Source organism: Euleptes europaea, unplaced genomic scaffold (assembly GCF_029931775.1).
Source record: "Euleptes europaea isolate rEulEur1 unplaced genomic scaffold, rEulEur1.hap1 H_2, whole genome shotgun sequence".
In the NCBI taxonomy this organism is placed as follows: Eukaryota; Metazoa; Chordata; class Lepidosauria; order Squamata; family Sphaerodactylidae; genus Euleptes; species Euleptes europaea.
The window spans coordinates 746,333-763,956 of NW_026612050.1; the positions used below are offsets into that span (position 1 = coordinate 746,333).

Genomic DNA, 17,624 nt, shown 5'->3' on the forward strand with positions numbered 1-17,624 from the left:
CCCCTCGTTTTTTAGGCCTTTCTTATCAAACAAATTCTATGGCCCAGTATTTTTTTAACTTAACTATACCCTCTCACCGTAGAGCATTTTTGTTGGCCAGATTTAATATATTCCCTTCAGCTGTTGTTAGTGGTAGATACAAGGGAATACCACGTGAAGCAAGATGTTGTAGGTGTCAATGCAAAGAACCTGACACAATACAACACATTCTCTTGTACTGTCCACTTTTCACACAGCTTCGATGCAGCTTAATTAGCTCCCTTCCTCAATTTACTATTGCAATGACTACTGGAAACATAGCCCATTTATTGGATGACAAAAGCTTTGAAGTTACCACTCAAGTAGCCGAGTTCCTGGCCAAGGTCCTAAAGGAGGGAGAAAGAAGGAGGGGAACCCTCATTTAATTGTTTATTATAATATTTGCCGATGAACTGTGTATTTATTCTTTTTGGATCCATGTCTAGCTGCTTTGCATGTTTGCTTTGTTAATGTTAATGCCAATAAAGGTTCTGTTTTCTGTTTTCTGTTAAAGATACTCCTGGGTGTTATCGGCATACTGATTACATCCCAGCCTGAAATTCCAGAGAAGCTGGGCGAGAGGGGCATATAGATGTTAAACAACATAGGAGAGAGGATTGCCCTTTATGGAACACCACACACCGAAGGGCAGCACTGTGACATTTCCTTCCCCTGCGCCACTCTCTGTCCCTGACCCTGGAGAAAGGAGTGCAGCCACTGAAGGGCTGAACCCTGAATTCCAGTATCGGTGAGGTGGTGATCTAAAAGATCATGATCATGTTGAAAACTGCTAACAGATCTAAAAGTACCAGCGGCCCCGACCCAACTTGATCCAGCTGTAGTTTTAGATCTGTCATCAGTCTTTGAGATGGTCGACCATGATCTTTTAGACCACCGCCTCACCGACTTGCAACTATGGGGCATAGCCCTTCCATGGCTGTGCTCTTTTCTTCAAGGTCGGGGACAGAGGGTGGTGCTTGGGGAGATGATATTGTAGCAGCACGTTTTGGTGTATGGGGTGCTACAAAGTGTGATCCTCTCCCCTATGTTGTTTAACAACTTTATGCACCCCCTCGCTCATCTGGTTAAGAATTTCGGGCTGTGTTGTCATGAGTATGCTGATGGCACCCAGCTTTGTCTGTTGATGGCCACACACCTTCTTCATTGTAGCCCCCACAAACCATGCAAAACTGAATTATTCAAGAGGGTTTTTCTGCAGGGTAGCACTGTACAGAATCATTCACAAAGTTACTTGGATAATTTATAAGGGACTGTGGTCTGTACTACTGTGTAAGTAGGATTCTACTGTGTAATTTTGCATCAATTAATGTGTCATGTTAACAATTTGCTTCAGTTCTTTTTTTTAATTCTAGTTGGTTCTACAACTTAAACCCTATTTTATTGTTTGTTGAATGTCCCATCCTATTGATTGAATTGACTTACTCTGTGTAATCCATTTATACCTGGCATGAGAGCTTGGGACTTGCTCCATTTTACTCTGGAGTCTGATAGAAAGTTGAGCCTTTATCATGTAATAAAGATACTCCCTTCTAGCACTGATTAAAAAGTGGTTGTTGATAGAAAGCTAAGAATTTCTATCCCTCCTCTAGTGCAGTTGAAGCAAATGGAAATCCAACATTTAGTATCTGGTATTTGTCTGGTCTGGATATTCTCAAAGACAACTCCACCTCATTTCTAAGCTGCTCCTGATCTGTCTTAGTTCTCATTGCTGTAAGGCTGTATGCTTTTCTCTCTTTATGTTTTATCCCTTTCCTCACTACTCTGGAAGGTGAGGATACCCTGAAGAAAAAGACACTGCCCCTTATTTCTCTGGCCATTCAGTCCTTATATAAAAGAATTCCTACTCTACCCTTCGTTCTCTAGGCATCTTTGAACGTTGCTTGTACTTTCTGGGGGCTTTCATCTGTACACACATACTTCTCATGGATGGATGGGAAAGGATTTGCTCCTTATCCCTCCGTTGAAGCCTGAACCTGCAGGATATATTTCTGGGGTTGGTGGTATAGCTGTATATAAGGGCTTGGTTTTGTTGCCTTTTGTTGCCGTGAGCTTTATGGTTGCCTTGAGCTTTATAAAGCTAGTAGGCTTTATGTACCTGTCAACGTCTGGGTAACTTTTCTGTGTGCAGATATAAAGGGCGAGGGTTGTACTTTGGTACAGTGTTTTATAGGGTCAACAGAAGCATTATTGGGAAACCAGTGTTGCACTATATTTTTGTTATTTTATACTGGAATCAGTCTTGATGTTTTGTAGCATGATTTAACAAAAGACTGGTTCTGCCCCAAGAAGTTTGCATTCTAATTTTAGAAAATGGTTTGGGGAGGGGGACCACAAGGGATGAATATGAGCAAATACAGTTTGATGCAATTTGTCTTCAGTTGGTGATTAAGACTTGGCATTTTGACAGTGTATATTACTTAAGAGCCAAGCTCTTTTCATGCATTACCTGTGCTTATTTTTGTGTTACCTGAGTAGTGTGGCTGGTGCAGATATTTTGGATTGTGTGGGAAGCTTAGTGCTGCTTCATATGTACATGTGCATGCCTGAGAATTAGAGTACAAGAAGCATGCTTGTCATACTTCCACACAGCAAAGGAGTCCAGATTTCCTGGCAGCCTGGTTTGATTGTATGTGGTGGTATATGCATGTTTTGTGCTGCATATTGCATGATACAGTTCTGACTTGAAGCAGCTGCATGTAGGTCTGGGTGGCTTTGTTTTTAGTGGAATTATGTGCTTTTGGGCTCTTTGAAAGAAATATTTCAATGTAGGTTATCTGTTAAACCCCACTCAAATGTGTGAAGACATGTTAGTGCTCCCCTTAGGGTGCAGCATGTTTTTCTATATTATTTTTGGCTTACAGATTGTAAGTATAAGCAAGATCTCGCTGGGCTGGGTTCATTGTATGGTCGTTCAGCCTCTTTGCAGAACATTAGTATTTACATGCTTTTGGGTTTCTTGCTCAATTATTCTGGGCTCCCTGGGTATAAAAGTTAGACAAGGAAGTACCTTGAGGCAGGATCCAGGAGAATGTGGCTACCCAAGGCAAATCCTATTTCTGCCTAGCATATCACGTCTTTGATGGAATGAGTTCTTATTGTTGCAGCAGGTTTGCTTTTCAAGCAGTTAGATAATGGCGGAAGCAGTAAAATGATTACACCAATCTGGAACTTTTCTTCTTGCATTTTAGGGTTGAATGTTTGGTTGTTTTAGAATTGTTGTATGAAATATATGAAAAATGAATTAAAACAATAATACTAGAGCAAATTAATGAAACTAAATCATAAGCTGTTGTAATTATATTGTGTAAATATAAATGCTTTTGAATAACTGAACAATTATTTGGTTTGGAATTGAAGATATCACTATTTCTTCTTCCTTGCTGTCAACAAAGGTAGTTATGGCGTGATGGAAACAAAGACAGTAGTAGACTTTTGGTACATCAAGAGGGTAAGGGAAAATAAGGGCTTTCATGGATCTCTAATTCTCTCCAAATAATAAAAGGTGCTCCTCTTTTCCCACTCTAGAACATGGGGTATGGACATGATAGAGATTTATAAAATCAGGCAAAGTGGTTTGAAAGCTTTTTCTCCTTCTCCCATAATAGTAGAACTTGGGGGCACCCAGTGACATTGATGGGCAATAAATTCAGGACAGATAGAAGGCAATACTTCTCTACTTAATGGGTAACACTCTACAGTGATTTGTGAACACTCAATTGTGAAACACTCTACAGTGGACATAGCTTGGATGACTTTAGGAGGGAATTAGATTAATGGAGGATAGATCCATCAATGGCTACTAGCTATAGTGACTAAAAGAAACCTCCATATACAGAGGCAGCAAACCTTTATATAAATACCAAATGATGGGCTACCTTGACCTCTGTGTGCTATTTGTTGGCGCTCTAGGATACCTGATTGGCTGTTGTGTGAAACAGGTTGGTGGACTAAATGTACCATTGATCTGATCCAGCAAGACTTTTTTAGCTTTCTCTAATAGGGAAGAAAAAGTTGGTTTTTATATGCCAACTTTCTCTCCCACTTAATGCAGAATCAAGCCAGCTTACAATCACCTTCCCTTACCCTCCCCACAACAGACACCCTGTGAGGTAGGTGAGGCTGAGAGAGCATGACTTGCCCAAGGTCACCCAGCTGGTTTTGTGTGTAGGAGTGGGGAAACGAATCCAGTTCACCAGATTAGCCTCCACCGCTCATGTGGAGGAGTCAAACCCGGTTCTCCAGATCATACTCCACCGCTCCAAACCACTGCTCTTAACCACTACACCATGATGGATATATGCAGTATCTTTCATCTAATATGAAAGCCAGTAGACCTGTTATAGTATTGGGGCTGACTTCCCCACCCTTGATCAACCTTGGGTAACTAGCATTGAACACTACTACCCAGTGGTGAATACTACTGCACGCTCACTGTCAGGGTGGATAAAAATCAATGATATTTTTAAACATTAAAAAAGTAATAATAAAAACATTGGATTTTAAAATTTAAATTGTATTTTTAAAATTTTAATCGCATTTTTAAAAATAAAATGCTTTTTGAGGAAAAATCCATCTAAAGATTGTTTTCTATTTAAGATACATTATAGTCCAAAGGTTATTCATAATGAAATAAGAATTAGTTTTTAGTTATGTAGCATGAGGTTGTATATTCATGCAATGTTTAAATTTTTTGGTAAGTGAATGCCATTAATCCATTCACGATGTCAGACACTTCCAGAGGTTTCTGTAAGGCTATTTTGGGTAATTTTTTAAATCTAGAAGATATTATCACAGATGTTTGGTTTTGCAGTTCTCAGAACTGAATTTGTGTCTGCAGAGATAACATACCTGTTCTTCACAGCAAAAAATATTGTAAAATAAACAAAATGTTAGGTCTGGGGTGCGGTGAGACAACGATAAAACGTTTCTATAGATGGTTTATTTGGTTAGTGCGGTAACCACCAGGGAACGCTTTTGCAACATGGCAGAAGAAGCAGCAGAGAATGAGCAAACAATGTGTTCAGGATGCTGCAACTATCTTGAAAAGAAGTAGTACTTTCTCAGAATGTGTTTAGATTGGGGGCTTACCTGGTGCCTGTGTTGCTTTCTTTTAGGCACCTTTTTATTTGCCCAGGTTTTTAATCAAGAAGGTTGATCTTTTAATAACTGTGCATTCCTGAGAATTGGCGTAGGGGAACGGCGGGGAGAAGGCGCAGTCAAGTCGCCTCCTAAAACCGTTCCACCTATGCCGAGAAACAAAATAAGCCTTTTCATGGCTTTTTTTTGTTAAATGGGGCCTTTTCGCCCCATAGAGAACAGCAAGGCTGCGCACGCTAAAAAGCAGGCGCAGCAACGCTGTTCTCAGCGCTGGCATTACAGGGTGAAAGGGGACAGGAAGCCACCTACCGGCGGCTCCTCTCCCCGCCCCGGGTACGCCCCCCATGCCGGCGCCACAAGTCTCCGCCGTGATCTGCGCCACAGGGAAGCTGCTCCGGCGGAGGAGTGGCTCACAGCTCCATGGTACTCAGGCACCGACAGAACTGCCCTCGCTGCCAGCGTAAGTGCTTCTAATCACGGCACAAGACACACGCTGGTGGCAGGTCACGCCTCCTCCTAAGGAGAATTGGCCCCCAGGCTCAGGAATGCACAGTAACTATTTTAGTCTAGAAACTTATTTTAAGCTGTATTTATGGCCTATATTTATGGTCTCTTTAAATACTGCACTGAGTTTTTGATGCTGGAGTTTAGTTGATAACTTTTAACATTTTGTTTTTGTTTTTAATTTGAAAGCTGCCTTGGGCAGGTTCCTGGAGAGGAAGCATAAACTTCTTCTAAATAAATAGTAAGTAAGTAGATATTTATTACGGTCCTAGACAAGAATGTTGTTATATACATAGAATTAAAAGTATAACATAGGTTATAAGTATAAATATCATATCATCAATCAGACTCCATATGATAATCATTCATCACCACTAAAATATAAGATAAAATATTTTTTTAATTAAAATGGGTAAAGGAAGATATAATAACTGCTTATGATCCTTTCTGTACCAGTGTAGCCCATGATTTCCTGATCTTTAAGACCAGCTAGCCAAATTTTGCTACCTTAAAAGTAAACTCCTGATCCCTGTCTAATAACATAGTATAAAGATAAAACATATTCTTCTCTGGCAAGCCCTTCATTATAGGAACAATCAAAGCCTCCCGAATATGTTTGTAGATTTTACAGTCAAAAACAACATGTTCTAAAGATTCAGCATGCCCCTCTTTACATAAACATTCACAATCCTGAAGAAGAATCCTTTTGTACCTACCCTCCAGAATAGCTAAGGGGAGATTCTAAATAAATATTCCCTACATTAAAAAGTCATCTAGTCACTATTTTTGTACAGTGAGGCCACAATCAGCCACTGTGTATATTTTGTGTCCAATCTGGAAAACTAGTCTTAGACTTGCATATTCCTTCTGTGCAGAGTTGGTCTCTTTCACTCTGCGGGGGGCGGGGGGGTGAAGATCTTCAGCTAAGGCAGTGGTCGGCGAACTCATTGGTCAACAGAGCCAAATATCAACAGTACAATGATTGAGATTTCTTTTGAGAGCCAAATTTCTTAAACTATATAGGTAGGTACACTGTTTAAGCGCCTCCTACAGAAGGTTTAATGGGTATTTTCAAGTGGGCACGCATACATACCCACACACGCTGGCTTGGATAATTCATCCCCCCCCTTTCCTCAGCGCCTTTTAACAACCATTCATGCACGAGAGGTTTTGTCTTGGATTTGCTGCTCTCTAGGTGTACATTTTCCCCATCTGCATTCTCAAAACTCTGCAGGGGGGCTTATTGTTGAGTTTTGAGAATCTCTATGGGGAAAATGTGCATCTTGAGTGGCAAATCCAAGGCAAAACCTCCCATTCATAAATGGCCAATAACCCCCCATGCAGAGTTTTGAGAATCTGGATGGGGAAAATGTGCATGAAGAGAGTACAAATCCCAGGCAAAACCTCCCATGCATAAATGGCCGAGATCCAGAAGCCAAGTTTTGAAATCCATCCCTCTGCTCCGACTCCCCCTGTTGCACGCATTTAGGAAAGGCGGGGATTCATCACGCATGTAAAGCGATGCTTTATAAATACATTTTAAAAAAAAGGATTTAAAAGGAATTAAAGTAGCATTTTTGGTCCTTGTGAACGGCTGCAACGTTTTAGCCCAGAGGGAGGCAGAAGGGGGGGGGGTTTGCCTTCCTATTATGAGAACCAACCGCCGGGGTCGAGTCCTAAGGTGAGGATGAGGGCCGGCTGCCTCTCCCCCCCCCTTCACGGGCACGGTGTGCACATGAGATGATGCCGGGCCGCGTTTCTTCCTGCACCCCTTTTTTTGCAGGAAAACGGGGGCTCCCCCCCAATTTTGCAGGACCAGAAAGCAGCATAAATAAATAAATAAAAGCATCCTCCCCACCGGAGCTGGCGGAGAATGAATCAAACATGGCTTCCCCCCGGCCCGTGGCCTCCCCCGACCTCCTCCTCGCTGCTGCCTGGGCTCCTTCCTTCCTTCCCTCCCCGGCCATCCTGTCGTCCGCCCCTCCTCAATGCCTCGGCCTTCTCCGCCAGCCAAAACCAGCGTGAAAAATCCCGCCCGCTGATTGGCTGCTGCCGCCCGCCTTGGTGCCGCCGGCCCTCGAGCGCCGCGTTCAAAACCCGGCCGCACTTTGAGGGGTGGGAAAGGGAGGAGGAGGAGAGCGCTTTACCTCACACACTGCTCCTCTCGTGGGGGGGGGGAATAAACCCGAAATGGGGCGGTGAGGAGAGGTTTTGTGGTCAACTTTTGGTGTGGGGGGGCATGCGCCTCTTCCTCCTCAGAAACGTTTGGGTTTCCAGAGCTGCACTCAAGGGGCCAAAGAGCCTCATGCAGCCCGCGAGCCGCGGTTTGCCGACCACTGAGCTAAGGAAAAGAAAAGCAAGCCAGTGCTGGGATTTGCTTTGGGTGGAGGGAGCAGGAGAAACAGAATTGAGGCTTGATTAGTACTAAAAGCAAATTTCACTGTCTTGGTCTGTACAAGGTTTTGCTTAATTGAATAAGTGCTTCTTGCACCTACCTCTTCCTAGAAAAGTGTGGGAATTTGTAGAATTAGACCATGTGTTCTATAAAAGAGTTATTTCCATTGTTCTTACTGTGCCCAAGTGGCCTCCAAAGCAGTAGCCCTCTGGGAATGTTCTTGCTAATTAAGGGACAAGCATGCCCCTGACTCCTGCTGTACCCAGCTCAGAAGGACATGGAAAAAAGAAACTGGAAGGGAAGGCAGGCAGCTCAGTATGTACATCTATGTAAAGCCCTTAATTCTGGATGGTCTGGAGCATGCTGACACTTCATCCTATGTACAGTGGAGAATCAAGTCAAAACGTCTGCCTATCATGCTAAGTAAGAGTGTGGGAGGGAGATTAGCTTGGAATGCTGGTTTGAGAAACATGCTTTGTACTTAATTTGTGTCTCTCCTGCCACCACCACCCCAGCTATTTGTGTGTATAGTGCCATCAAGTCGCAGCTGATTTTTGGCGACCCCAGCAAGGGGCTTTCAAGGAAAGTGTGAAGCAGAGGAGGTTTGCCATTGCCTTCCTCTGCAGAGTTTTCCTTGGAGGTCTCCCAAGTACTAACTCTGCTTAGCTTCTGAGATCTGATGAGACTCAGCGAGACTGAGCTATACCATGCTGCCTTCCCTCCCTCAAGCTGTTCTGGTAATTGGGGATTCCCTACTGAGAGGGGTAGAGTCTAAAGTGTGCTGACCAGACTTGTCATCTCGAGAGGTATACTGTCTACCAGGTGCACGCCTCCAGGATGTGACAGAAAGGGTAGGAAGACTGATCAAGCCCACAGATTATTACCCTTTCTTGCTCATTCATGTGGGAACAAATGATATTGCCCTACGCAGCCCAGAACGTATTAAAAGAGACTATGCGGCTCTGGGTAAGAACATGAAGGACCTGAGAGCACAGGTTGTATTTTCGTCAGTTCGTCCTGTCGAAGGTCGTGGCTTACGAAGGGAAAGAAGAATGCTACAAAGTAATGACTGGATTGGTTCTCGTAGGTTATCTGGGCTGTGTAACCGTGGTCTTGGTATTTTCTTTCCTGACGTTTCGCCAGCAGCTGTGGCCGGCATCTTCAGAGGAGTAACACTGAAGGACAGTGTCTCTCAGTGTCAAGTGTGTAGGAAGAGTACTATATAGTCAAAAAGGGGTTGGGTTTGAGCTGAATCATTGTCCTGCAAAAAGTAACAAAGGTAATGTGCTAACCATTGTCCTGTAAGTATCAAGCTAATGTGCTAATGAGGGTGTGGTATGCTGATATGGAACCATTGTATCCTGAAGTGATCTGTTAATGTGTGAAATCCAAAGCTAATCTGCATGGCTATTGTGGACTGTGGTCTTGGTTAGTCTGGAGGTTTTCAAGACAGGAAGCCAAGCCTTATTCATTCTTAAACTCTCTTCTTTACTGTTAAAGTTGTGCTGACAATGTTTTTGCAGGACAATGATTCAGCTCAAACCCAACCCCTTTCTGACTATATATTACTCTTCCTACACATTTGACACTGAGAGACACTGTCCTTCAGTGTTACTCCTCTGAAGATGCCGGCCACAGCTGCTGGCGAAACATCAGGAAAGAAAATACCAAGACCACGGTTACACAGCCCGGATAACCTACAAGAACCAATGAACTCTGACCGTGAAAGCCTTCGACAATATAATGACTGGATGCGTAGATGGTGTCGTCAAGAAAGGACCATGGCTTACTCTTTCGAGATGAAGCTCTTCTATCAGGAGATGGTTTGCACCTCACGATGGTAGGGAAAAATGTGTTTGGTGAGAGCCTTGCCAACCTGATAAGGAGAGCTTTAAACTAAATCCTATGGGGAAGCGAGACAAAAACGTAAAGCCTAGTATGTTGACAATAACTGGAGATGAGAACAATACAGATTTGGGGGGAGTGGCATGCATGTGAGTAAACATAAACTCGTGGGTAAGTACAGAAATGAAAACCTCGGGGCACATAAATCATGGATTCCGATGTCTGTACACTAATGCATAGAGTATGGGAAACAAGCAGGAAGAACTCAAAGCCATAATACAGGAAGGGGATTTTGACCTAATAGGCATTACTGAAACTTGGTGGGATACCACTTACGATTGGAATATTAAGATTGAGTAGTACAACTTGTTTAAATGGGATAAGGAAAGAAGGAGGAATAGCATTATATGTCAAAGATGTGTATACGTGAAGAAATACATTTATCTGAGAATGGAAGTTCAGTTGAGTTTGGGTAAAAATAAAAGGAGTAAGAAATAATAATAATGATATGGTGGGGGTCTGCTATTGACCACCAAATCAGATAGAGGACTTGGATGAGATACTCCTAGACCAGATTACAAAGTTCTCAAAGAGACAGGACAATGAGACTGCCATCCTAGGGAGGCACAGGACCAGATGCTGTGTGTCCCGATGTGGCGGATGGGGAATGGCCTGGTTGTCCCGTCATCTCGCTGCGGCAAGCACTTGCCACTCCTGCAAGACCAGCCAACACATAGGTTGCGAAGATGGCCAGGGGGGCTGAGAGGCCCAGCAGAGGCCTCCACCCCCACTCAGGCCCCGGCCCCACCTTCCCAGTTGTCGTCCTCCTCCCCACAGCCCAGGGGCTCGTTTTCCTGGACTGACCAGGTGGTGCGGGATCTGGGCAAGGATGACTCGTTGTCAGTTGGGGCACTGAACACCGGATGGTCTGGCAAAAGAAAAAGCCATGGCGCTGGAGACTTTGGGGATGTGGCTGCCCTGGGCGAGTTGCATGAGACCCAAGGCCATGCGAGTCTTCACCCTACGAAGATGAACATATCACTAAGCCCCCTCCCTCATCTGCTTCTCTGCCTGTGCAGCCCCTTCTCCACTGGCCTCCACCTGACGAGGTGGCTGCCGTGTGGTGCTGACACGGGCAACAGAAGAACTCACCATAGCCACCTCACCCTCTGCGGCCACTGGTGAGCCAGTGGTGACCTCCCAGAGGCTGTGGGTCAGACCCCTCTCCAACGAGGATGGGGGGCCCTCCCTCACCATCCACCACGGCCCATTGGCCCCTCCTGTCACCCGCTGCTCCTTCTCCACCACCACCGCTCTCTGACCTTCCGCCTGCCACCTCATCCTGGCCGCTGTCTACCAGTGCTGGCCTGTTGTCCTGGCTGAGGGGCTGCTTCAGAGGGGCAGGGTTCCCAAATGACCACAGACCCTTTTGGGGAATGGCGGGGCTGAGTACCCGCCTCAACCATTGTCTTCTTTCACCTGTGAGTTTGCCAGGCCCATGACCTCCCCTAAGCATCAACAGGTGAGAGTGGGATGCTGTATTGATGAGAGATCCAGCAAAGGCTGCCGTTAATGTCATGGCCAACACCTGTGGCCTGCTGGGCCAAGATGGCACACCCTGCTTGGAGAGAGGCCAGGTGCTTCAATGTGTTTGACAAGGCAGTGGGAGTCCTCCCCGGGCACAGCGCTGTCCAGTGGCAGAGGAGCAGGGAGCAGCCGTGGCAGCACTTGCCGCAGCCACGCTACTGCTCGTGGCTGCAGGTTGACAAGCGTTCAGGAGGGGAGAGGCGCTTCACATCGGCTGGGCCTGGGAGAGAGGACGGGAGTGGCACCCCAGGTCTCCTTCCCTTGGGCCTGGAAGGGCCCCCCGCCATGTTGGCCGCCCAGAGAGCCAGCTAAACTGGCATGCAAATGAAGGGGTGGCTCCTGGCGGCTGGGCTTTGTGGGGGTTGATGAGCACAGCACCAGGGTCTCATTGGCGACCTTCCTCGGCCCTGCTATCCACCCTGCGATCCCATAAGAAGCACCCCCACCCAGGCCATACTCAGAGCTCCCCTGCAGCCCCAAGAGATGCCGCCTGAGTCCAGAGGGGGATCAGGGTGCCCCCTGCCCGAGGGTTGGCTCTGAGCCCTCCCTCGTCCAGGCCACTTGTAGAAAACCCATCCGTTCCCTTCCCAGGGGAAGAAGCAGGCTCCCTGTGTAAAAGTGAAATCTTTATTACAATATGCCATGGTGATCGGGAGGTGAGAGGGCATGGGCGCGGCGGGAGGTCTGAGCACAAAGGTTGTGGCCAGTGCCCTGGTGTGTGTGTGTTTTTTTTGGGGGGGAGAAGTTGCCACTGAGAATGTAGGCCGCGGGAGCTGCCCCTCGCAGATAGGCTCCTGTCGACTCCTGGGCAGCATCGTGACGGCTTGGGGGCAGCATGGGTTATGGATGTGTGGCGGAGTGAGCCTGGCTTGGTGGGGGCATCCACTCTGAGCCGGGAGCAGGGCGCAGAAGCACGCAGTAACAGGCTCCACACACAGCTGCCATCCAGTGATGGGTGCAGTCGGGAGTCTTGATTCTGTGGGTGCCTCCCCAAGACATCAAGCTCTTTGACGGTGGTGGTGGTGGGGGGTCACACGGCACACCGGTCCTCAGAGATATCTGAAACGAAAGAAGTGTCAGGGAGAATGGCTGGCAGACCCCTGGCTGGCATGTGGGCTGGCCAGGGGTCTGCCAGCTGTGGCATGTTGGTGCTCCTGGGCCTTAGCTGGTCTCTGAAGGCGGCTGGGTCATCTTCAGGCTGTCTGTGGAGGCTGAAGAGGCCTGACGGCCACCACTGCATGAGTGGTGGCAGAACACCCCGAGGGCGGCTGTTGTTATGGACGGGCAGAGAGGCAGTGAGACGGCGGCAAGCCCCTGTCCTGGCCAGGTTAGGCTCCGCATCTGGAAAAAAGCAAAGAAAGGGGTCAGAGGCGGCCTACCCGAGGGATTTAGTGGAGGCTCTTGCTAGAGCGAGGGCAGGTGTGCACTTCTACTGTTCCAGTGGAGAGGGTGGAGGCGGCAGGCTCCTGCCAGGCTGGTGAGCTTGCCTGCCCACAGTCAAAGTCCGCTGGGGAGAGTCCAGCCCGAGAGCCAGCCGACCCTCTGTTTTGAGGGGTGGCCCAGGCAGAGTCCACTGACAGTGGGAACTGGAGGCGAGAATGCACAAAGTCCCCCAAGAGCTGGGAGTTGGAGGGGTAAATGTGCAAAGTCCCCTGAGAGTTGGGAGCTGGAGGGGGGAAATCACAAAGTCCCGACCCCCTGGCACTGACTGGTAGCATGCCGGCCCATGCGAGGCTTACCTATCAAGTGAGCGCCGGCTTCGAAGTACAGCTTATGAGGGAAATTTCTGCCTTCGAGGGCCCTCCCCCAGTGGGCTGCTGCCACTTCCTGGGATGGCCCCATTAGTCGGCCTCCTAGTTGGGTTCCAGAGGTGCCAAGCCGAGATTTGGGGTCCTTTCAGGCAGCGCAGAGACGAGGGTCTGGAGCACTTGCATGGAGTTCAATGGGCTATGCCAGGTAAATACCTGGTGTAACTTTTCAGTGGCAAAAGTGAGTGTTCCTAGCATGAAAGGGCCTTAGGAGGCCTCCTAGTCAGCGGAACGCCCCTGGGAACATCCCTGCAGCCGCTTCTGTGCCTCTCTGGCGCTGGCGCGGCCCTTGCTGCAGCACTCCCCTGCCTTCCCCTGCCATCACCGGCCTAACTCTATTTACGCCTGCGTCCAGGCCTCTTGCGCCGGCATAAGTGTCTTTTGTGCCAGCAGAAGGCCCTGCGGGCCTCCTAAGCACTTTTAGCCCCAAACCTCAGGAATGCGCTGTTAATCCTAACTGTTGTTAGGATCTTAAAAAATAGATTTTAGATCATTAACCGATCATGTGGTAGTCGGATTTTTATTGTTGGTTTTAATGGGTTTTGCAGTGAAGGGGAGAAGAACCGAATTCATAGCAATGTACAAATATTTGTTTTTTTGCCATGAACCTCAGTGGTAAAAACTTTAAAAACATTAAAATGTTCTAGATCATAATAGACCTCTGTGTTCATTTAGTCGGTTTATACATCAATTCTGCTGTAATCAGATGTGTTATAGAGACTGATTTATAGAGGGCTGGATCCTATAACCATGAGCAGAAGGTGCTTGTGAGAGTGGTTCTTTCCCTTTCCCTTAGCAGGTTTATAAGACCCCTGAAAAGCCAAATCTGTGGTTACAAGGGTCTCATGGGTAGAATGGTATGAGACATGTAGGACAATAATCGTTCTTGCACCAACACAAAGCTTGCTCTGCTGTGCCTTCCTTGCCCAAAGAAGGTAAGGTTGATTTTGCAGTAAGAAAGAGGAATTGGGAAGCTCCCATCCAATGAGGTATTTTGTTCATGACTAGAGAGATAAAATTTCTGGAAGTTTTGAAGCCTTGGGAGAAAAAATTCAGGGTAGAAAAATGGGAATTTGGGGAAAACATGAAATATATATAGTATTTACTTTCTTATCAAGCCTAAGTGCATTTTATTGCTTAACATAAAATGCACCAGTTAACAGTAAAAATGGTGCTAAGTTATTTATTTATTGAATCTTTGACCCTCTTTTCCTCATTACTCAAAGTAGTTTACAATAAAAATGTTCAGTGCAATCCTCCTTTCCTGGGAGTTAGCCCCAGTTGAATAAAAAAGACCTCCTTAGGATTAATCCCTGAATGCCTTAAAGTGACATCCTCAGCAGAGTGGCACCCTTCAAAGCCCATTGACGTCATTGTAAGGGTGTAAGTTTTGTTTATAAAAGCATAGTTAGTTTTCTACAAACAAAATGGTAAAAACACCCAATACTAAAGGAGGGGGATGGGAGTGAGAGAGCACGGGAGTATGCATTGAGAACTGATGCACCCTAAGAAACCTTGGTATATGTATCTTACTTTGGCCATCTGAGAGGCAGGAGAAATAAAAATTGAAAACAAATTTTGTAATAAAATGTTATTCAGATAGAAGCAGTGTAATCTGTACTTTGGACTCAATGAACAGTTGCCCTTGAACAAGATGTATATCCTGTTGATATGTGACATATTGAAATAGTGTAATTTAGAGGGACCAACCTGTATTTGTTAAATATATTGGCCCCTGTAAGTTATACTGTCCTGCCCCCCCCCCCCCGGTCTAGGTTGAATACTCTTGTGTGTGTAAAGTGCCGTCAAGTCGCAGCTGACTTATGACGACCCCTTTTGGGGTTTTCATGGCAAGAGACTTAACAGAGGTGGTTTGCCAGTGCCTTCCTCTGCACAGCAACCCTGGTATTCCTTGGTGGTCTCCCATCCAAATACTAACCAGGGCTGACCCTGCTTATCCTTGCTTAATCCGAAGCAAGTCTCAGTGAGTTCAATGGGATTTCTTCTTTAGTAGTGTGCATGGGATTACAGCATTATTGCTGGAGTCTGTATGTGCGTGTCCACATGCTCGCCATCAAGTCACAGCTGATTTATGATGACCCTGTAAGGATTTCAAGGCAAGAGATGTTTGGAGGTTGTTTGCCAGTGCCTGCCCCCGTGTGGGCTGAGAGAGTTCTGAGAGAACTGTGTATGACCCAAGGTCACCCAGCAGGCTTCATATGGAGGAATGGAGAATCGAACTTGGTTCTCCAGATTAGAGTCTGCCGCTCTTAACCACTACGCCATGCTGGCTCTCCTGTAGTGTAAACGGTAAAGGCAAACACCAGGTCATTTCTGTCCCATTGAGTGACATCACATCATAACATTTTACTAGTCAGACTATGTTTACGGGGTGGTTTGCCATTGCTTTCCCCAGTTGTCTACACCTCCAGCAAGGTGGGTACTCATTTTACTGACCTTGGAAGGATGGAAGGTTGAGTCAGGGGCGGATCTAGGGGGGCAACGGGGGCAGTTGCCCCAGATAGCAGGCAGTGGGGGGTGCCGCTGTGGCAGCTAGAGGCTGTGGGCACGGCTGCCCAGCTGCTTCACGTGCCACCCTTCCTCATCAGGGAAGTCCCACTCCACAAAGTCCTTGTGTAGTTGGATTAACCCCAGGATTTTTTACACCAAAAAGGTTTTGACTTTTTTGTAGAAAACAACAAATCAACTTGGTATTTTAAAATCAAATGAATAAATTTGTAGTTGTGATTTGAAGCTAGTGTGATGTAAATGGTATGGTTTGCTTAGTTACATTTTTCTATATAGATTAATTTACCTTTGTATCCAAAGGTAAATTGTACTCTTGAGCACAAGGCATCTTATGTTAATGAAAGGATTGTTTTACACCTCACACTAGAACAGGGGTCCCCAACCTTTTTGAGCCTCAAGGCACCTTGGGAGCTATGATACGTAGTGGGTGCAACCACAAAATGGCCACTGTGGGAGGTGGAATCAACCACAAAAAGGCCACTGCAGGAGATAGAGAGACATACACACAAGAAACCCAGATGCACAGGACAAGAAGAAGAATTTTTTAAAATGCTCTGGAAAAAATGGGAGAGAGAATAAAACAAACACTATGGTGGCAGCTTGTGGTGAAACAGTGTTATTTTAATCTGAACAGCTAATCAGAAGCCCTGCTGGGCAGTAGCCCCACCTGGCCACACCCACTTTCTAAAAACACTTGGCGTGTGCCAAAAAAGGTGTTGGCAGGTACCATGGTACCCATACGTGCCATGTTGGGGACCCCTGATCTAGAACATTGTGCAAGAAAAGTGGAACTAAATCCAAAGACATATATTTCTGCTTGTGTAATGATGTACTCAAACTCTTGTACAAGTAACATAAGAGCTGCTATAGAACCTATCTGTTATTTATAGCACTGCATTAATTCTTTCACATGTGCTTCCAGAATAGCAGTAGTAACTGTTTTTCTTGTGCTCATGTTTCTTTTCCACTTTTGTGTGGAATTTTTTTTTTTAGTGGAATGCAGTGGTATAGTGATGCACTTCTTTCGGTTTGTAAGACAACGATTTTTGAAGTAACTTTTATTTTTATTTTTTGACAGCTTGAAGATGGACATACATTATTTGATTATAATGTTGGACTGAATGATATAGTTCAGCTTTTGATACGTTCAGAGTCTGATGCTCTTACTACTCCATTAACTAATAAAGATAGAAAGGCTGTTCCCTGTGCAGTTGCCAACTGTAAGAACAAAGTCAAGCAAAGAACAAACAGTGGATCATCCAATGAGCCTTCTACATCAGCCCGCTCATTTCTTATTGATCCTGGCATTGGACGATATAAGGTAAATGTATTTTCTTTTAATCTTGGACTGTGTGTGCAGGCTTATCACTGCTCAGGTACAGTTTATTCATGTGACCAATGTGAGGAAGGTGACTCTTCTTTACAAAAAAATGAGATTTATACTTTGAGTGAATGTCTAAAGTAAAAGCTCTGGGCCATAGAGAAAATATACTGTAGAGGCTTTAGGCTTTATTTGCAAGTTTAACTGGTTAGGTGAAACCAGTAAGTGGTCAGCTCTTCTCTCCCTGCATTCTCTGATGTGATCTAAGAGCTGGTACAGACAAACAGTTCTGATTGCTTAGCTTTGGCTATGCAATCAAAAGCAGAGTGTGGGATGGTGACATACCTCCCCCTATTCCAGGAGTGGGGAACCTTTTTTCTGCCAAGGGCCATTTGGATATTTATAACATCATTCACGGGCCATACAAAATTATCAACTTAGAACTCACCCCATGCATTCTGGCCTTCCCCCTTTAACCCCTCCATTATTGCCACTTCCA

At 45.8% G+C, this 17,624-nt stretch overlaps 1 protein-coding gene across 1 annotated transcript in view; it reads left to right on the forward strand.

Annotated features, from left to right (window-relative positions):
- LOC130492917 (E3 ubiquitin-protein ligase UHRF2-like) overlaps positions 1–17,624 on the forward strand; it is a 113,617-nt gene that overhangs the window by 11,923 nt on the left and 84,070 nt on the right. Inside the window, exon 2 of the mRNA XM_056866690.1 lies at positions 16,883–17,125. Within this exon, the coding sequence (XP_056722668.1) occupies positions 16,883–17,125 (243 nt within the window). The remainder of the gene's footprint in view (positions 1–16,882; positions 17,126–17,624) is intronic.